The following is a 22,451-nucleotide window of genomic DNA, read 5'->3' on the forward strand; positions in this document are numbered from 1 at the left end:
TTGCTCAGGATCATTAACGATATTTAGTTTCAATCACCTAAATGATAAATCATCTAATAGAGTTTCAAGTAGTGAAATTAACGATATTAGAAGTTCAATAGATGATCGATTGCTTACGATCATTCGACATGAATACATGTCCATTGATAGCTCATGATTTCTTGTTCATTCTTTTGTTGGGGAAGACCAATAACCTAGTGAATGATCATTTATATTTTGTCTTCTGAATAGCAGCTGCATAAAAAAATTGAATTTGAAATTGGATACTAGAACCAGATAGGTCGGGTACGAGTATCAATTTTCAGAACCGAAACATGAGTTGGTCTGGTTCTGGATCACACTAACACTCCTTGGAACCAAAACCGAAACCGAACTGAATACCTGATTCCAGACCGATTGACACCCTTAGTCGTGTGCATGTGTTTAGTTGGAGCAAGGTTGAAGGGAAAGTGAAGTGGATCCGAATTGGGTATATGGGTCTGGTACCGAGTTCGGTAATTGGGGCATATTATCCTGTTGGGTGTCAATCATCATCGTTGGGACTTGCCCTGCGTTGCATTCATGGTTTCAAAAATTGAAATTGGATTGATGGAATCGTCTGACTCGTATCAGAATCGGCACTGGATCCAGTTGATTCACACTGATTCCCACCAATTCCTATCTGTTTCCGATCGATTTGAATTGGAATCAGACACTAGCCAATTCAATTATTGATTCTGAGTTTTGAAACCCTGATCGCATTAGAGTTTAGGATCTTCCATTTTCTTTCTTCAGTTCTTCTAGATGGATGGAATATAGCCGTACAGGTATGGACTTTGGAGAGTTTCTGATATACCATAGAGATTAAACAGTAATTGTGAGGAAGCTTGGAGCTTTTTAGCATCTCTTGGAGACTCATTACTTTATAGATCAATTAAATTGGAAATGACCTACAAAATGCATTTCTTAATGGTTAATCTTATAGGCCTTCTCATCACTAAGTACCCTGCAAGTAAGTGTTGGGTCTCAGAAGGTCAAGGAATCTTCACCTTGCACTAAGAGCTTGGCTCTCTTTCTCTCCTGGTAACTCAAAATCTCTGAGTTACCCTGGGTCCCCTCCTCTTCCTCACACAACAACTATCTGACAACACACCGTAGCTCTAACACTACCCCAAGTTTTGTTGCATGTGCCTTATCATGAAGATGATGCTTTCCATTACCCATGTTCATCCTGCAGTCATCAAATTGGAGGAGCCCAGTCCAGGGGCTCACTATCTATGATAGCCAAGATTAGGCTCAGACCAAGGCTTACAGTGAGGGAGTAGCAACTGATCCCCGTGCTCAGGACTATGGGTGCCCTCTCAAAATAGTACTACGCTCTTTATTTGGCGCTTGCAATTTCTCCCAACAGTATTGTAAGTATAAAAATTGTTTCATATATTTATGGGAGAGAATTCTTTGAGTAACCGACTTACGATGCACCTCCAATGAAGAATGACAGAATAGTTTTGTAAGTAAAAGGGCAGAGACGCCATTTAATGTAGAGTGCAGCATTGCCTTCCATGAAGTAAAAGCAATTCCCCCACTACGATATGTACAAAAACATTTATTTTAATGGTTATGTTGTTGAGGGTTGATGTTTTGTATTTTATAGTTTGGATTGTGGGCAATTCCTTTCAATGAAGTAAAAGGAATTGCTGCCACTACGAGATGTATAAAAACATTTTCTTTTAATGGTTATGTTGTTGAGGGTTGATGTTTTGTATTTTTTAGTTTGGGTTGTGGACTACCTTTAAAGGGCTATTAAAAGTCCATAGAGATAATATAGAAAATATGCATATCTTTTTTCCTCGATAAATTAGTAGTTAGGATTGTAATTTTAGCGCTGACATCCTCGCCCTGAGTCCCAACAGGACTTGAACAAAGATTTATGACCCTGAGGGTAGGTTAGGGTTGGGCTGGGCTTAGGCAGGCCTGTCCAACCCCCTAAATTTAACTTTGATTTATATGATGTGATTTAATGATTTATATAATGTGGTACTGACTTATGTGTGCTTGTATGTGCCATTTCAATAAAATAATTAAAAAAAAAAATTATGTTATAATGTTTCCTCACTTAGTATCTAAAATATTTTTAAAACCCTAACCCTTACAAAAATCTGGGCCAACCTGACTCTATCAGGGTCTGGGTTTCGCTGGCATTGACCTAACTTAGGGTTAGATTGGGCTTCAATTGAGTTTTGGGGACTTTGGGTCGGATTAAGATTTTCAAAAACTCGGCCCAACTTGGCTCTATTTCACCTTTATTGATAGTTGTTGTTGTATATTTCAACTTGGTTCAGATATGCACACTAGTACACAACAGACAAGAGAGTGTCACTGGAGGGGGCTCCGGTGGATGAAGCTTCGATGCCTAAGTTAGTCTTCAGATCACAATATAAGATTCAATATTGAAAGAGCAGTCGGGGAAGAGAGGGTGAGAATGACCTAACCTTTCTTAGTCTTTGTTTTCCCTTTTATAAGATAGTTGTTATAAAGCCTTGATCCTTATAAGGGGTGAAATATCCTATTTGCCCTTATGGTTAGGTGCTTTTAAGTTGGAGAACCCCTTGGTTTGTGGTTGTTTGTCATGTGTCTCACGCCTATTGGTGAGGTGATTTTATAGAGTATCAATAGCAATAGAGGTTATTAGGGTTATGAAAAATTATTTATAAACACAGAAACGTGAGGAAGAGAGCTCGTAACTATTTTCTCCATTACTAGTGAAACTACTTTCATCTCTTTGTGGGAATATAGACACCCTGTTGAATCACATATAAACTTGTGTTATGGTTGTTTGATTATTCTTTTTATTTTCTTAACATCATATACATTTTTTTACTTTTATAATTGGTATCAAAACTTTCAATTTTTTTTTTTATATAATAATCGAGGTTTTACTATTCTCATAAGGACCATTCAATTCAAATCTTAAAAAGTATTTTAGATTTAAAAAGAAAGTGAATGTTGAGATTGTGAGACTATCAATATAAAAGCAAAGAAGTGAATTTTATTTTAAAATTTACTTCCTTATACTTACCACTATGTTATGGTTGTTTGATTTTTTTTTTTATGTTTTATTTTTGGATCGTGTACATGTATTTATTTCTACAGTTGTTATCAAAGCTACCAAGTTATTTTGTTTACGATAATTGAGATTTTACTGTTCTCATAAGGATTATTTTATTCAAATTTTAAAAGAATATTTTAGATATAAAAAGAGACTGAACATTGAGATCGTTGAACCATTAATATATAAACAAAGAAGTGGTTTCAATTTTTCTTTATTCCAAAATTTTAATTTCATATCTATCACTATATAAGATATTAAAATATATATATATATATATTTTTCAATTATTATATTGTTGATGATTGATGTTTTGTAATTTATAGTTCAGGTTGCGGGTTGTCTAAAGAATTGTTAAAAGCTTGTAGTGATAATTTTGAATTATTGTATTTCTTTTTCTTAGTAATATGGGTTATTAGGGTTATGATATTTCTTTGTAGCCACATAGAACAATCTAAAAAGTGAGCAAGTAACAATTTGTTTCACTACTAATAAAAAATGTTTTTATCTTTCTGTGGATACGAATCCCTCGTCGAACCACGTATATCTATGTGTTATAATTATTTGATTGCTCTTTTTATTTTTTTTATTTTGCTTTTTACATTGTGTACAATTTTCATTTTTAAAATTGGTATTAGAGGTTTCAAGTTATATATATATATATATATATATATTTTCTAACAGTCAAAATTCTACTGTCCTTATAAGTTTCTTATTTTTACTTTTAAGAGAGTACTTTAAATCTATAAAGAGAGTAAATATTAAGATTATAGAATCATTAGACAAATATAGAAGTAAAAGAAATAGATTCAATTTTATTTTATTCTAAAATTTACTTTCTTTAACCATCACTACAAGATGCACAGAAACATCTTTCATTTTTATTTTATTTATGCATGATGTTTTATATTTTATAGTATAGGTTGTGAGCTACTTTAAAATCTTGCAAGAATAATTTCTCTTTATGAACTTTGTTAAACCATGTATATCCTCTCTATATATAACCCCATATGATTATCATTATTTACATTAAAAAAAGAATGAATTTCAAAGTTATAAATTTACATGTCAAACTTAAAATAATAATAATAAAAACATTAGTTATTGATTGGGCTTTAATTTTTAAACAATGTTTAATAGAGGATCAATGAAAAGAAAAAAATAGAGAGAATAAACCATGTTCATACTTCTGGGATCGGCTCATGAATTAATTGTTAATTCTCATGTGAGTTCGTCCAAATGGTTTTACCTAATGAAAAGATTTATCATCAATTTCATATAGGGTGCAGGAAAAAGATAAGGAGGCAGTGATGGGATCAAACCTGCAAACAAGAATTCATATCATTTTTAATTTTAATTAACACCATTTATTTTAGAAACGGAAGTATACTAACAATGCTATTCCAAGACCATGATCCCCTATTGGCTATGCTTTTTTTGTAACAAATAAATTGAGACTGAAAAAAATTTGCTTTTAACATTTTGGCTCATAAAACGTTGATATTAGATGAAAACTTCCACCAAATTTTAAGAGCAATGCTTTATTTTGAGTGGAATAATCACAAAATTCTAAACTCGTCATAATTTTGGAGAACAAATCATTCCATATAATGAGATAGAGTTTTTTTTGTAGCATCAATATCCCCATTCCACTAAAATCAGATGAATGAATTGTTAAATGCTCAAATTCAACTAGAATTTTTAAGCACTTTCTCTAAGAAAATATTGTTAATATCTGTCTTTACAAATAAAAGAAAAAATTATGATTAGCTAGACAATATCAATTATAACAGCAAATGACTGTGTTTTACTTTATGCGAATTATCTAATGGCAAGAGACACTTCTGAAGCAACAGCATGGGGCATTCTCCAAGGTCTGAAGCAAGGACAGGACAATGGATGGAAAATAGACGAGATATAGAGTAAATTTGAAGATATGAGATCATTTTCTTACTCAAACTTTTCATGGCCTTGGGTTACCTTACCCCTCTTTTTGGAAAATACTCACCTTTTGTATAACCGTAAATTTTTTTGTAAAACCTAACAACAGCTTAGTTCTTGCTCTGATTACCATAGCACAACAGATTATGAGAAGGAGATGATAAAACACCCTCAAACTAATTCTTAATCTTAAAATATTTTTCTTTTTTCTAAATATCCCCACTCCAAAAACGCAAGCACATAGAATCAAGTTTTTTTTACAAATTTTGATTGGAAAAACAAAACATGACATAAGACAGTTGGGTATAAGTTATCATGATTGAGTAACAACTTAGTTCTTAGCACAGCAGGTTATGAGAAGGAGATGATAAAAGACCCTCAAACTAATTCCTAAGCTTAACATATTTTTCTTTTTTCTAAATATCCCCACTTCGAAAATGCAAGCACATAGAATCAAGTTTTTTTTACAAATTTTGATTGGAACAACAAAACATGACATAAGATAGTTGGGTATAAGTTACCATGATTGAGTAATAGTTTTGCGGCCATAAAAGAGAGGAATTTAGTTTTCCAACAAGAGAGTATTTTTTCCACCCAATCTATTATTATTTTTAATCCTACAATGTAGAATCTCGATAAAAATGTATTAGTTCCCAAGTAAATAAAAATATTATCCATTTCTCTAAGACCCAGAAGAGTAGAGATGGATTATCACCATTAGGAACAATCATACGGAGATATAATCTGCTTTTGTTTAGATTAATGTGTTGCTCTGATAGATCATAAAAAATACAAGAAATAAAAAGCTCAAGGACAAACTTAATGGTTAGTATGTCTTCATTAGTGGCAGACAAATATAAATATATCATCTGCAAAAAATAAATAAGAAATCTTAATGGCATTTTGAGCAACTTTGATGTCTCAAAAAGGTTGAGGTCTCTATAAGTAAGGATAAGTTTGGATAAAACTTCCATAGCCATGATGAAAATATTAGGACTGAGAGGGGAAGCTTGATTTACTCTCCATGGTTCAATGAAATTAAAAATATAATCATCAAATTTGATAGGATATGAAACTGGAGCAATAAGGTATCCCACCAAATCACACCAATGATCCTCGAAACACATACTAAAAAAAAATACTAGAATTAGCCCCCACTCCAATCTATCATATGCTTGTCCATATAAGTTTGATAACAACAAACTCAACTTACCTTTTCTTTTATTCCTGAGAAAATGAAAAATTTCCCGAACAATTATCACATATATGCTTTTTTTATGATTGTTTGGTTACTCTTTTCATTTGTTTATTTTATCTTTTTACATCCTTTACAGGTTTCCGTTTCTACAATTTGTATCGAAGCTTCTAAGTTACGTATTACTTGGTATTAGAGAGAGAGAGAGATGGGAAATTGAAACAAATCATAGGCAGTTCTATCATCATCTTTGTTTATTTATTTATTTATTTTTGTTAAATCTCTTGTTTCCCTTTATCTGGGTCGAATCCAATTGGTTTAAGAAGAGGTTCTGGGATTTGAATCATCAGGGGAGAAAAAAGAGGTAGAATTGTTTTCACTAATGTTTCAGAAAAGACGTTCGAGTAATTAGGGAATGAAAGTGATTAACCTTTCCAAGAATCCACAAAAGTGGATGGTGTAAAATTTTCTAATAAATCTGGTTATTTTACCTAAATCTATCAGGTGGGTAATCTAAATATGAAACATCTTAGTTAACGTTCGGCAAAGACCAAGCGATCCCAGAGGTTGGAACCAATTTGTTTCCATTGTTTAGAACACATGGCCAGCCGACCCTGTACATATCAAAATCATCAAATTGCAATTTGAAGCCGAGGCTATTCACCATTTTGAATGGTTGTTGTATTATCATTATTATAATTATTATAATTTTTTTTTTTTTGAGTGGTTAGGGAGGTAAACAATGGTTGTAATATTGAAACATGGACCTTGATGCAATGGTAAGATTGCTCCATTGTGACTAAATGGTTAAAAGTTATGGGGCACTACACGCGCGCACACACACACACACACACACACATATATATATATATACTTAAATTATATGTACATATATAAAAATACACATTACATCTATATTCTATAGTAAACCTATATGCTTTATTTAATCCTCCACAAAGTGGGGGGTCAGCCCTTCCCAAACCCCACTGTAGTGGAGGCCTCGCGCACGAGGTGCACCCTTTTTAATGATTGTAGTATTTATGAACCGAGAATATGCACCACAAACATCCTTGCATTGCTCTACAATAATGCCGCTAAATATAGATTTCTTTCATACACATGCACATTACATGGAAATGTATCTGAATTGTTTCCACTGAAGAGAGATCTGATATATAATGAAAAAAGAAGCTGTATTAAATTGATGGAACTGTAGAACAATTTACATGAAGAATGCCGGGGAAAATTAAAAAATATAAAAAAGGAAAAAGAAGAGAAAAAAAAAAAGGGGAGGTGGAGTGGGGAGGGGGAGGGGGAGGGGAGGGGAGGGGGAGGGGGGGAAGCTTTTATTAAGCTTGAAAGATTATCAAAGAAATGGAAAAGAAAATACAGACTCAGCAAACAAAACTCTGAGATCTTGTAAGGGGAATCAGTGCTCCATTTGGAGAAACAATGGTAATTATGTAAGCTAATTCATGAATTTCCGGCAGTTAGGTGCTTGACAGAGGCAGGGAACCTTGAACTCATCGCTTTCATCAGGATCGAACAAGTAATCATACCTGTTAGATGAAAACATGGGGAAAATTGTCAATTTTAGGGTCATTGAAAAGAAACAATGCACCATTTTTTATATGGCTCCAAACCAGATGAAACAACAATAACGACAGCAACAACAATAATAATAGTAATGATAACAATCTAAACCATGTTATTTTTTCAGGAAGAGTTCTGTCCAGGAGCATGTCCCCTGCACCAGCACGAGGCCAATGGGAGTGCACGTGGAAGCATTAATAGGGCAGGCATTTCTGCCTTTCATGGGGGCAGGGATGTCATTTCACCCCCTCCGTGTCTAGGTGGAGCCCCAACACTCCCAGACATAATCCTTTTTACCCTTTTTAAAAAATGGTTTATGAACACACAATCAGAGAGAGAGAGAGCATACGTTAGCTCATCACCGGCAGAAACATATGTCTTAGCAATTAGTACAATCCGACTTTCATCATTCCCGACGCTCATAATCCTTGCATAGCAATTGGGCATGCACTGTACCAAGAGCAAAGTAATTGTTTTGAATCAGTGATCATCACAAGCAGAACACAGTTACACCTCAATGCAGCTGCGCATAAAAGATTCAATACCAGTCGTGAGGTTAAGTTTCCTCAGAATGATGAGTGCCTTGAGAGAAAAAAGTGACAAACTAAACACATAATGCTTGTAATGGAAACCAATAGGTAGTGAACATGAACAGGAAAGCAGTAGTGAGAGACACATGAAAATATCCTCACAAATCAGTTCTGGTCAACTTACAGAATGATTTATTAAGCGTGCTATGTTCCCTTTGTCGGTTGCATCAACCACTACTTCTTCACTGATCTTAAAAAGCTGCAGAATAAGAAGTCAGCACCTTCCAGTGTTAGAAACACAACCCAAGATCGAAAGTAATAAAACAGAAGAGATGCATACTGAACTTTAGCCTGAATAAAACATAACCCCCCACCGTCACATGGGTAAAGAGGAAACAGAAAAGGGCACATGCATAAGATAAAAAAAGAGTCTAGCACCACCAAAAATATCATTAGACATAATACATGCAGGAGGAAGGGACCCAAGATATAGTCCCACCAACTGATGCTCCCCATTTTGCCTCTCCTAATCCAAAAATTAATCTCCATGGGGGCGCAGTAAGGTTGTATTAACTTCTTCTGCCAGCATTCTGAAAGAAGATTTTTCTCAGCACGTTCTATTAGATATGGCAAGCAAACAGAGTCAAGTAAAGAAAATTACATAGCAGTCTTTGCCTTCCAACCGGTAGCGTGCCTCTCTTAGATCTGCAACACTGCCCCTAACCTGTTCACCTCGATACTCAAGGACCTGGATACAGGCAAAGGAAAGTTTTTTCAAGGATTGTATCTTACTTCTGAGGAATAACAGTATAAGTTTTTGGTAATAAATGCATCTGTTTTGTAATAACAATTGCATGCATGAAATTACAAACTAATTGTGCCTCACAAAGAAACTTTTTGATGAATACTAAAAGTAATACATCAAACACAAACCTAAATCTCATTCAACTAAAAGGGAGAGGGGGAGCTTGCAAGCAATCCCTCAAGAAATATTTCTTGACCGTTTGATATTTTCAGGTAAAAAACACAAGCACATGATTCAGAATCTATATTGAGGTTCAAAGGCATACCATTTCTCCTTCTTGAATATTTCGACGAGCAAAGAGACCCCATCCATGTATGCCGGAGCTACCAAAGCAAACTCTATCATTTTCGGTTCTCTACAGTCATTAATATACACCAGAGGGAGATTAGAAAGTAAATTAAGCAAGCAATAATAACTATTAAAAAAAACAGATGGATAATTTACCTGTAAGTGGTGAAGCCGTTCCTTGAATGTTGAAAAGGATCCGGAATCCTGTTCTTCCTGTTGGAAAATATATCAAGCCAATCAATTCTACGACGACTCATTCAATTTCCATTCAAAAATAACAAAGAAACAAAAATTCCACCGAAAATGATTATATGATAAGATATATTACCCTAAACGTATTCAAGCATTCTATTGTGTCTAACGGATGCTGACATAGCCCCATTACTCGGTGTGCTATTGCCACTTTTCCAGTCCTCTGACAAGCAAAAGAACATGAGAAATTAAATACGCATGATTTATCGTTATGCTAAGAATATCAGCTCCAACTAGAAATATCTCTAAGGTATTTAGTTAACCCAATCCGATGGTAGTAGCCAATCTACCATGGCTTGCATTCTTACCACCCAGAAACAATGCACGGATGTCTACAAACTCGGTCATGCAAATCTGCTAGAACAGAACCACTGGGGCTTCCTCCCCCTCGCATTGACCCAATATGGGCCACACATCTCCTTGTACCCCACATTATATTTACTCTCTAAGCAGTAAGCTTAAAGTTAGGTTTGTAATAACCGTACAACAAAATTGACATGTATAACATTACAGAATGATTTCATATGTGATGTACCTTATGTTTTGATCTTTTAAAGATCCGGCACCTTGCAGCAGATGATGACTCAAACTGATCAATCTCCGAGGCTGAATCCTCTAGAACTTGTGTTCTGTTGGATGACATTAGCCTGGAAACCATCCGCTTCTTATTTTGAAGCAAGCTTTTGGCAGAGAAAACCCCTATTGGGGTCTGTATAACTAAAACAGTATCTGGATTTGGAGCCCTGGCCAACAAATAAAACAATGACATAAATCATATCAATATATTGTTACATTTAAGCCTTCACAATAAACTGTTCTAGCAGAAACCACATCCTCCACGTGGAATGCTGCAGACTAGGCAACCCTTCAGATGCAGGGAAAACATACAAGAGTTTATAGTACTCATGACAACCTAGTCACCCAATGTTTATTGCCTTTCACCACCCAATATTAAGATATGTATTAGGTATTACCAACCTTGATGTGATGCCCAGAGAGAGGTATTCAACTTTGATAATAGCACAGAAGACTTGGATGACCATTTAAAAATGTATACAGATGAGATTCTGAGATGGGATGTTAAGATGGATAATGAAGTTTGGAATTAGTTATGAATATGTTCTGAGGAACTTACAAGTTGCAACAATAGACAAAAAGATGAGGGAAGGTAAGTTGAGATAGCTTGAACAGATGCAACGAAGACCAGAAAATGCACCAATAAATAATGGTGTGGATGAATTCAAGGTGGTAAAAGAACAAGAGGGAGTCCTAATATGACCTGGTTTGAAATGGAGAGACACATGACTGCTTTATAGCTATGGCTTTAAATAGAATGGCATCGAAAAGAGGATCCATGTAGCCAACCCAATTAATTGGGATTCGGCTTTAACTGATTTGAGTAGAGTGCCAGTATGCCCAGTTAAGTTTCAAAAGTTACAGGACGACCAAGATCACGATTTCTGCATTAATTGCAGGTAAATGCTTGTGCTTGCAAGTTTCGGTTTTTGCAAAAATTGTTTCTAGATCACACATGCACGCAAAAGCAAGTAAATGCTTGCATGCACCTCTTGATAACTAATCCTGTATCATAGTCAAGCACCATATCTCTCATGTTCTTCTGGACTTGGCCGAACTCATGTGTGCTAGAAGATCTACTGGAAAGGATCCATCACACAGGGAATTCTAAAGCCATTACAAGGGATAATTGCAAATTAGAGAGCGCCCCCCACCCCCCACACCCCCAAAAAAAAAAAAAAAAACAATTGACATGGTACAATCTTATTTTTGTTCTCCTATCATAGAACATTAGGTAGAAGTTGACATAAAAAAGATGACATTACCTGTGATAAGCACAATATGAGACCATTTTTGTGATCTGTCTTCCATTTTTCTCTAAGCAGTGCAACTACAAGATAAATATAGTACAAGTAAAATATCATAGCAAACCAACAGCAGTAGTTGACTAGGAATTTAGAGGTTTCAATGGGTACGTGCTTTTGCAAGTTTTAACAGAAAAGCACCTATCAGATTCACACCTAAAAGAAATTCAAGTAAAAGAATGGAACTTGAGAGCCCTGTATCAGTTTGCATACATAACAAGAGATGCAGCTTAAGCTTACTAACGTCATTCTGTACAGGAAATCACACTATGACAAACCATATGTATATTACAGCTAACTTCCATATATTCACAGAAAATATGCATCTCACTCATAGAGATTGAACAAAACTTCAGTATGTAGGTTGGACATGGCATTGAGAATTAAAAAACCAGAAAAATTATTCAATAGTGGCATTTAACATGCAAGTTCCCATCATTTAGGTGGCCCTGGGCAATCTTACTTGGTCTTCAAGAAAGAGGATGGCCCCTCAATACTACCTCACATTATAAAAAAATATGGAACTCAACACTGACATAGCGTCCATGAACATCATATTTTCCAGCCGAGAAGCCTTAGGTAATGGTTTTTCAAAAGAACCTTTTGTATGGTGTCTTTTTCTTTTTATTTTATTTTATTCTGGGGAGGAGGGAAGATTAGATCCCTTACAAAGCTAAAGAAAATGTATCAATATAGCCACATAAAGAGCACCTTAAATTCAGCCATACAAAGAAAGTAAATACTCCCTCAATCTCTTCACACATGAAAGTTCATTAAAAGAGTTCTTCACACTTAAGAGGCTACAAGTAAAGCAGGCTCCACATGGGTTTCACAGTCTCATGATTGGAACCAAGGACAGCCTCTCAACAGTCTATGAGATCAACGGAATAATTGTAAGGCCTTTGCATTACAAGGCCCACGTGGGATTCACTACTTAATGGAATCCACATGTACCACACAAAGGCAATGTTTGGAATTTTGACTGGTGGGGTGATTTTGAACACAGGGAAAACTGAAATAGTTCACTTATTTTGACAGGTTTCACTCAAAATACTGGAAACTTGCCAATTTTGGCAGATCTCGAGTCTCGACCCCTATAAAAAGAGAAATATTTCACTAACGACAGATTTGCTTAAAATTTCAAACATTGCACATGAGCCCCTCATGGTGTCATTTAATTTGTTATCAGCTGGCTCCGGATGTATTTTTGTATGATATTTTATTAGCAATAAGAATTCAAGGCAATTCATTGACTTGGGCTTGGGACCACTGACCACATGTGGTTGGGCTTTATCTCATGATGATGTTCACTTCTGGTGCATTTAGTGGGTGGGTCCAATGAAGGGAAGTTTTGTAATTGCTTTTATTTGTTGGGTAGCATGTCTCCATAGTTCTGCAAATTCAGGTAAAAGTACTGTACCGGAACTACGAAGAATTTTCTATTATTCAAGCTCAACAAGGTTTCAAGGACTCAAGCAATATTGTGGAAGTTAGAAGTGTGATTGCTTTGCTTCTCAATGTGGGATTGCATTGAACCATAAAGTTCTCTTCAACGTCCTCTTCGTTTATTTCCTGATATTTTTGGCAACCATATTCCAAATATTTCTAGATGTATACCCATTCATCATCACTCTTCTTCACATAGATGAAAGGCTTTGCATCTTCTTGTGGTAATCATGCTGCAGATATGCATTCACAAAATGGCATAGTAAACATGGTTGTGGAAAACACACTGAATTGCCTATAGAAATCATACATTATGCAGAAGAAACACAAAAAGAAACCTACTGAAAAGTTGCCGCAAATTTAGCCCCTACTATAGCAACTAAAATTGCTATATTTGCAGCTTTTAGCTGTCGCATACTAATAAAGTCAAAAAACTGTTGGAAGTCATAACTGATGATCAAGAGTGAATCAAATCACTGTAAACACAATCATAACTAAATATCATGCACTTTAACCTCCAGAACTTTCTTCATAAAGCAGTGGTGTACTGTTGTATCCAAAATTGCACAATTTCTATAGAATGGTTTATTCATAAATAAAAATCACTATGTAAAATTACCTCCATGCGATACCCCGCCCTTGATGCACACATTGCATGATAATATGTGGAACACTTGTAACACTGTGTGCAGGAACCATGCATTTGTTTACAGATCACACAAACCTAAAACCCACAGCAGACAAGAGCACTACTTAAGAAGGCATTCATTAAATAATAATTACATAACAGTAGAACAAGCCACTTCAAAGTTACTCAGCTGAACTACCAAGAAACATACATACACCAGAAAACAGAATTGCCAGAGAAAAATATGCTAATTGCAAAGACTTCATCTCTGTTTCAACAAATCCCACCTTTACACATTAAAGCTAGGGAAACGCTTGGAAGATCTCTATTCCATATAAAACTGAAAAGGAGCATGTGTAGTGCATGCAAAACTGTATGTATGCATATCTACCTACTTACATATCAATGCAAGCAAAGTCACTAATATTCACCATGAAAAGACAGACAGACAGATGGGAAATAGTTACAATATTATAAGCTTCCAGGACACTTTGATGGTTATCTTTTGAGATGGGGAAAATTCCATTGAAAGGGCAAGAGAACATATTTCTCATGAGAAACTAAAGCTTTATATTTCTTGAAAAACTAAGAAATATATTTTAATACTTTTTAAAGTAACTCAAGCCATGTTAAAATCAAAAGAAATTTCTTTTCCTTTTTCTTTTTCTCACTTTTACCTTCACAAAATTATGTGATGGAATTCTCAAAATTCCAACAGCAGGCTCCATCTTCTCATCACTTGCGAAAGAAACTTCTGGTTGAAACCATGCACATGTCACATGGACCCACAGCTCATCAACATCAGATGGCTTCAGAGCACCCCCTAATGAAGAAAGAGTACAAATTTAATAAGGACATCAATTGGTAGAAGCAGTAACTTACACAAGCCATAAACTGGAGTGAACTGGTAAATGCTGTATTTAACAGAAAACTATTTGTATGTAATATTGGTAGAGTAAAAAGGCAAGAAAATAAGAAGAATTCTGACAGAATTACATGCTGCCTTTCATGGTAAGAGAAATAGGAATCAACGCAAAACTTCATACAGAAGCACCAAAAAGTTATAAGCCCCAGTGTAACAAGATCCTTAAACCATAAAAACAGTAGACTTAACAAAAAAAAAAAAAAAAAAACATATCAAAAGCTTCAGAAAAATCAAGAGAACGTGCCTTTCACAGGACAAAGGCAACACTCCCGTTTTATGTCAGGTGTTTCACATGCTCTGCAAACCCATGAAGTGAAATCACGAACATTTCTTGCTCCATAGCACTCTTGGTGAACTGCTATTTGACATCTGGATATATCAAATTAACTAATTACATATACATCTTCGGGATAGTGAGTCTGCAGAAATTGCAAAAGCAAAATATAATTCCAATTTCAACAAAGATTATTTGAGTAAACAATAGTCCAACAGAACGGAACTACCTATTACAGATAATAATTTTATTGTAATCCCAATCCTCAACCCATCTGCAAACAGCACACCGTTCTGTCGTCCACTTAGCATGTACAGGTTCATAGTTTTCTGTCATGATGAAAAAAACAAATTAACCAGTCTATCTGATGGTGAGCTCAACGATGTAAAGGCATCTTCACAGTTCTTGCCCAGAGGGACAAATGATAATTGAAATTGATAAGATAGGTAAAGTCTCTGTGCTAGAATGAAAAACTTTACCTTTCAAGAAATCAAGCAACTTCTGCTTCTGTACCTTCAGAGAAGGTCGCTTAAGAGGAGTAACAGAAACAAGACCATGTAGATGATACTCTCCAACCTGCAGCATCTGCAAAATTCAAAATTAAATGACATTAAAAACAACAATGTACTGCTCCTGTAGCTGTAAGCCTGTATGTTTTGTTTCCAAAGAACAATACACTTAAAAAGAATATCCCATTTACCAAACAGAGAAAGCATTGAAAAATAATCATAACAAAATGCAGAGAAAAAGGGAAAGTTAGCACCATCACAAACCCAACATCGTAGAAACACAATCAATGAAACATCAGGTTTCATAGGAAGTTTTGGATCAGTACTTCTGTAACTTCACCTTTCTCAAAATTAATCAGTGCTCAGGAAAGTTACAGAGTTGAAGTGCAATTCCATGTTAAGCCACAGAAAGCTTCTACTCCAAGTCTGGTCTCATTATATGAGAATTTTTTTTTAATGAGAATCAAGACATTGATTTTGCCCCCAGCTAGGATGGAGAAACCATATAAGAATAGTTAAAAATGCCATGTGTTACAAGTAAGGTGCTCAATTAACAAAGAAACCATTTGGTGACCCATTGTATGAGGGAAGAATCACAAGGTCTTATAATTCCAAGCATCAAATGTGGCTTATATATATATATATATAATATAATGAGCTCGTTGTCTTGAAACTCCCTGGATTTCCAGCAGACCTCTTTGATCACTGCTCTAAAATGCTCTTGTCGTTTTTGGTAAAATTGTAAATTGATATTATTGTTTTGAAGGTCTGGCAGGATCTGCCCAATCCCATGGTTAGCAACAATCCCACCCCCACCCCCACCCCCCAAAAAAAAAGGAGGTGAAGAATAAGTAGTTTATTTAACATGGACTTTGACCTATGGAGCAAGAGGACAGGAATAAAATCAAAGGAAAATATCATAAATATTATTAATCAAATTTGAATAGAAATGAGTTTAAATATTAAATTTTAAATGAGAAGTTAATGCTTTACAATGTCAGTTGCAAGAAGCTAATTGTTTGTGGAAAATTATCCAAAAGTAGAAATGTTGAAGTAAGAGAAAAGAATCTAGTAGGATGTTGAAAATAACAAGATCTAGTTCAAGTACAAACCCATTGTTCCAGTGGTAGCATTGAACCTTTCACTTTAACACTTGTCTTCCAGTTTTTCTTTTTGGAACCTGTATGTCGCTCCCAATCAGCAAGTGATCGCTTTTCTGTTCCACATGACCCACACCGACACACAACTCTGGAACAGAAATCAAACAAGAAAAACTGTCAGATAAGTTCTTTCAAATAAAAAGGGGGGGGGGAGAACAAGTGTAATCTTGAAGTGTCAAAAATTATAATTGAATAAGACCCGATGGGCGCAGCGAAAAATAGACCCAAGGCAAGTGACCGCCCAGGTCTACTATTATTATTACTTAAAAATCGGAAGTTTAAGCATAGAAGACAGACAAAATAGAAACTAGTCCATGGAACCTTCCAAGTACACCGTACACAGAAGAGAAAGAAGATAAATTCTTAGGTTCATGTTCTCTGGGTTTCACATGCTTTTATAGTTAGCATAAATTGAAGTCAGACAAGTTCCACGAGAAGGAGGGAGGGAAGAAAAAAGAGAAATGTCCATACAATGGATCATCAAACTTTATATTTAGCATACACTGAAAAGGAAAACACATTATTAGAGCTTGTAACTGATACATCAAAAGCAGGACATAAACAATAGAGAACCATAATTATCAAACTTTGGTCATCATTGGCAAATCAGCTCATGAGGTATGCACTTTATGGGGATGCCATCAACAAGTGAAGAAATGAAGAATGCCCCAAGTTACATTATGCCATATAAACGGTCCATGCAAAATACTTCAAGATGACACAAACCCTAATTGTTTAATAATATTTATACCGGTGCGTGTGTATGTATGTGTGTAAGTGTGAGAGTGAGTGGGAGAGAGAGGTTATAAAGTAACCGACACTTACGCATGAAGACTTGGAACATAGGTGCCTTCCATGCCATAGCACACAACAGTTATCTTGTCTGGAAGCAGTATTTGCTCAGGGTTTTTGTCAGACCTGTCCCAAAAATTGTAAGATCTTTATGAACAGAAGATAAAAAGGACAACGAACCTTTGTTATGAACAGAAAATAAAAAGGGCAACATTCAATAAGAGTTTGAGAGGAACCTTTGTTCTGTCTGCCATTTTTCTGAATCTGATAACTCAAAGTTAAACTTTGCTTTGCAATCGGGACAGTAATAGTCAGAGTCTTCAAGATCCTTTGATATAAAATAACTAAAATCAGTAACATCATCCTTCAGACTTGAGAATGATGTTTCCAAATAAAACCAAGGAAGATAATTAAATGTCAGGATTACGTGATGTCCAAACCTTGAAAAGGTTGCTGGAAATTTTGTCACACTCTGCATGGACCCAAACTTTACATCCATCGCAGCGAACCTAATTCAATGAGGAAAGTACAAACAACAAATTGTTTAATAATATTTATACTGGTGATGAAGAGAGAGAGAGTGTGTAGATTGTCTCACCCAACTCCCACCATCAGAGTGATGCCAAATCTTCTTGCATATGCCACAATATTGTTTTGATTTTAGTAACTGCATAAGAGTGGATTTTAACATGAAATAAGGCCACCAGTAGGAAATTACAAGACAACATCGGCCAAAAAAATTAAATTAAAGCACCCAGATTAAGACATGTCATACAAACCGTAGTACAATGTTTGCATAAAAACTGGGACTTCAGACTAGAACTCTTCATTTTCTTCGTAGTTTTGGGTAGGCTCAGCCCACAACCATCACACAGTCGTATACCTTTCTTCTCAAGCACATCCTGAAAAGGAAACTAAACTTGATAAGCAGAAATATTTTTGTACAAGCCAAATTTTATGCACCAAGTTATTGAGACACAAACATGCACTTGCACGCACAAACAAACGATCAAAAGAAAAAAAAATGCCATAATGCTCTCTTCGAATCATTTGCTCCAAATAAATAATCAAAATCTATGGAAAATTACTGTTTACCAAAGGTTTTTGACAGACAGACGTAGTTCCTGTAGCTATGACAATGCTAACACCATCCCCCATGTTTTACTAAAAACACACGTGAGTTGTGACACCTTTTTTATTGGTTCCCAGTTAGTCAAACTCACTAAAGGTGGGCATATAGTGCTTCAAACTTCAAAGTTCTTAAAACCCCGTTTTGCCCTTGTCCACCACCTACAGTTTCATACAAATTTTACAACTTATACCTTCATATTCTGATTTATAATGTTCGTTATACTTAAAAAAGGGAAAATAAAAAGGCACGATAAGAAAAGAAAACGCTCTGATTATTACAATAGAGCTTTGATGACAATGTCGTGACCCCAGTTACAAGATTAGAGAAAAGGGACTGGAACACGAGACAACTTGCCTTGTTCTGAGAATTACATTCCTGATGCTGATTTGAATCAGTGACCTCTTGGGCACCTCCAGGAATAGATTGATCATAAGCTGGCTGCCCAGCCACTGTGTTCACCTCATCTGTCAACACGTCCATAAAACCATGTTCTGCCAAAAATGCCTCTTCTATAGCCATCCGGAAATCACTGGGCTTGCTCTTGTGCAACTGGGTCTGCCCCTGAAATCTGAAGGAACAAAATTTTCCCTTAAAAGAGCTTTCTTCATTGCGACTGAAGTCCAAAGTAACAAAGTCTTACTTACACACCTGTCCATATATTCTAAAAATGGAAAAATCATCCCATGCTTCACCCATGCATAGTCCTGCTCATCAACAGTCACACAAAGTCATAAGGAATAAATTACTGGATACTATAAAATTTACTCATTACTACAGAATCCTAATGAACAAATACTGCCAATAAATGAAGGAAGACAACCACATGATATAAAGGAGAGAGCGAAGGAGGATTCAAAACAGGTTACCCTTTCTTTCCCATTTCCAGAGTATCCAAAGAACATTACACAAATTGCTCCGGCAACACAGGAGTTCAATACTCTTTCAGGAGCTTGCAACATCGGATCAATGACAGTGGCAGGCCAAGCAGGATACCTCTTTCCCGATTTTGCCCAAACTATATCACCCAGAACAAAGTCCTCCGGCCGGTAGAAACCCTTCCGCTTCTCATTGTTATCCTTCAACGACCTATCTGCGCATGTCAGGTCAAAAGTTCTGAGTGTCTCTTGAGCTTCTAACAAGGATGGAGACTTGGCAACTTCAGTCATCTGCTCGTGGAGAGATGTAAGCGAGCTGCGGGAGCTAGAATACTTCCTAAGTTCAGAACTCTTCAACCCCAAATTTCCCACTTCTTCTTCTTCGTTTTCTTCATCATCATCTTCTTCTCTATACAATGGAGTGAATTTGGGGCTTTGCCACCTGAATTTATCCTCCTTGCATTGTTTCTTGGTGATCCCATAAACGAATTTTGGAATTTTACAGCCGAACTTCTCTTTCTTGCAGAATGCTGTTTCAGTTGTGAAGTCGGGTTCTGGAACAACGGGTTTAGTCTTCTCCTTCTTCCACGGATCGAGAACCGAGTCATTGAAACGAGAAGGGAGCACCCGAACGCGTCCTCGAGACGTTTTGATTAGTGGTGGCTCTGCAGTGTGATTTTTCAATTTCCAACCTTGTCTTCTCCTTGGTTCAGACTCCACCTCACCTGGGCAGTAAGAGACTTCTGTGCACCATGAAGCTGCAACACTGCTGAATTCCTCACAATCATCACCAAACCCTCGACGCAATCCAAAACCACTCAACGGAATTCTGCCGGCAGCGACCTCGCCCAGAAGATCAAGCGGGCAATACCCATTCGTCTTCCGTTTCTTTGTAATCCCTGGATTATCGTCGTCTTCACAACCAGGTTCTCCTACTTTGCATCGCTTGAGAGTAGGCATTTTGGATTTCAATCTCTTTTTAATAATCATCCGCCCTTTAACAATTACAGTAAAACAAAACTAAAACGAAAGAACGATTTCTTCTTTCGATTCCGAGAAGAAACCTAATTCCTCCCGAAACCCCTTGAATTCAGGGATCCAATCAAAATCCGACGGAATTCCGCATCCTACGATATGATTTCTCCTTCCTTCGACACGGAAGACGGAAATCTATCTTCCAAATCCAATATAAACTCCAAATAAAAACTAAAATCGCCGCAAAAAGCCCTAAAAATTCAAAGAACGAATCGAAAGTCTGCCAACTCAAAAAAAGATTTTCAGACTAAAAGAATTCAACCATTGGATGTAACAGATCAACGAGAGAGAGAGGAAAGAGAAATTTCGATGAGATGAACAACAAAAATAAAAGATTGGGAAAAGATTTTCAAGATAATGATAGGAATTTGCAGAGACAACATTCGAGAGGTTGAAGGATTATGGGATCTGTGTCACGAGCTTCTCCAACGGCCTCTGTGTCGGGGAGATACATGGAATTACATATATTTATTTAGAGAAAATAATAATTATAATAAAATATTAGAAAGGGTCATATCCTTGAGTACAGGTTGGTTCTTTTTGGCTCCAAAAGTCCAAAACTCCTAATCCAAATCCAAAAAACGAGACTGAAAAAACGCGAGGGAGATTGCGGCGGGAACGTCAAACCGAGAACTCGGGGATCTTAGTTATCCTGCCGGAAAAACAAAGGGTAGACCACTACCTGATTGCGTGCACCTTGCATTAACGACACAATGAAAAAATACTCAGTGGCATTATACATTCACGAGCTGAGATCTGGACAGATACGGTAGAAGCTTTGGGCCTTCTCCATACATAGGAAGATGCACACTTTATTACTTATAATATTCTTCAGGAGTCAAAATTTGAGCAAAGACTTTGACCCTTCCCTATACAATTAGACGAGGACTATGAGGGTCATACATGCATATCTAGATCCACTTCTACTTTGTATTTTATCGTGCTGTCATTTTGCCCACTTTTGTGGGGCATAGGCGACGCTGGTGACGTACTAATTAATCTACATCGCTAGACATCTGTACATTGAATTATAGGACCAATATGGATTCAGAGTTTGGAATCTAAATCCACCGTTTATTAGTACCCTTAGACTTGATGGACTCATGTCTCCAAAGAAATGGTAAAGGTTAGCTGACTATTGATGGCTTTCTTTTAGTTTTTCTGACGGTTGGAGAATTAGGACACTTTATAAGCCACGTGGCTGATTAAATGGGTCCTACATGTCGCCAACATAACTAAGTCGACCATGGAGGACCAGACTACCCAGGTGGTTGATAGCTCGACCAGTCAATATTTGATGACCCGATCAAACGTATCATAATACGTGGTAACGTGAAGTTTAACCCCATTTAGATCTCTCTTAGTGAACCCGAAAAAATGTCATTATAAAAAGAAAAGTGAGCCTGAAAAAGGTTATCCAAACCTTGGGTTGAAAATGAATTCTTCCTTTGTCCAAATAAGTTTTAGACTGCGTTTGATAATTATTCAGAAAATATTTTTGATGTTTTTCTATTCTATGGAAATTAAAAAAAAATAGAATAAGGCATTTAATATCGACTTTGTGTTTTTCGGGTTTTTTTTTCAAATGAACATGGAAAAAAGAGCTGAAAAACGCAAAATGATGGAATGATGAAACATTGTTCCGTCATTTCAGTTTCGCTTCAAATACAAAAAAATTGAACAATAGGGTAATCGTTTCTAAAACAGGTTCACCAAACATCATTTTTTTTTAAAGGCATTTTGACACAGAAACTGAAAATTCCGTATTTTACACTAAACGTTGTTTCTATAACTGAATGACTACCAAACGCAGCCTTGCTAATCCTTTTTCATCGACCATGGTTATTTGAGTTGCGGGTTTCAAATGAGCATGTTCTCTCACACATTCGCGGAATGTTCTATGTATTGCTTGCAAGAAAGTTGCAATAATAATCCTTGGAGCTTCAACCACTTTACTCAAAGCCATTGGTTTCAGTATCACACTTATCCAATTTGGGGACTCTCGTAATGGTTCAATTTGGATTCAAAATCAATCAAAATCAATATAGAACTATCATAAACCTAGTTCTGGCACAACCAGATTGATCTCGTATTGGAATCAGT

At 36.1% G+C, this 22,451-nt stretch overlaps 1 protein-coding gene across 1 annotated transcript; it reads right to left on the reverse strand.

Moving 5' to 3' along the window:
* Positions 1-7,530: 7,530 nt before the first annotated feature.
* Positions 7,531-21,062, reverse strand: LOC122066238 (histone-lysine N-methyltransferase ATX4-like). Its single transcript, XM_042630063.1, has 23 exons — positions 19,305-21,062; positions 19,087-19,142; positions 18,793-19,006; positions 18,086-18,208; positions 17,905-17,973; positions 17,747-17,815; positions 17,543-17,634; positions 17,340-17,432; positions 16,467-16,602; positions 15,325-15,430; positions 15,075-15,174; positions 14,816-14,940; positions 14,324-14,469; positions 13,638-13,742; positions 11,534-11,598; positions 10,228-10,435; positions 9,769-9,855; positions 9,597-9,653; positions 9,418-9,507; positions 9,009-9,095; positions 8,532-8,606; positions 8,167-8,267; positions 7,531-7,783 (listed from the first exon to the last, which is right to left on the reverse strand). The coding sequence occupies exons 1-23, from the start codon at positions 20,301-20,303 to the stop codon at positions 7,693-7,695; spliced, it is 3,294 nt and encodes a 1,097-aa protein (XP_042485997.1). The 5' UTR covers positions 20,304-21,062; the 3' UTR covers positions 7,531-7,692.
* Between the last annotated feature and the right edge of the window lie 1,389 nt (positions 21,063-22,451).

The sequence above is a fragment of the Macadamia integrifolia genome, unplaced genomic scaffold (genome assembly GCF_013358625.1).
Source record: "Macadamia integrifolia cultivar HAES 741 unplaced genomic scaffold, SCU_Mint_v3 scaffold23, whole genome shotgun sequence".
Classification (NCBI taxonomy): Eukaryota; Viridiplantae; Streptophyta; class Magnoliopsida; order Proteales; family Proteaceae; genus Macadamia; species Macadamia integrifolia.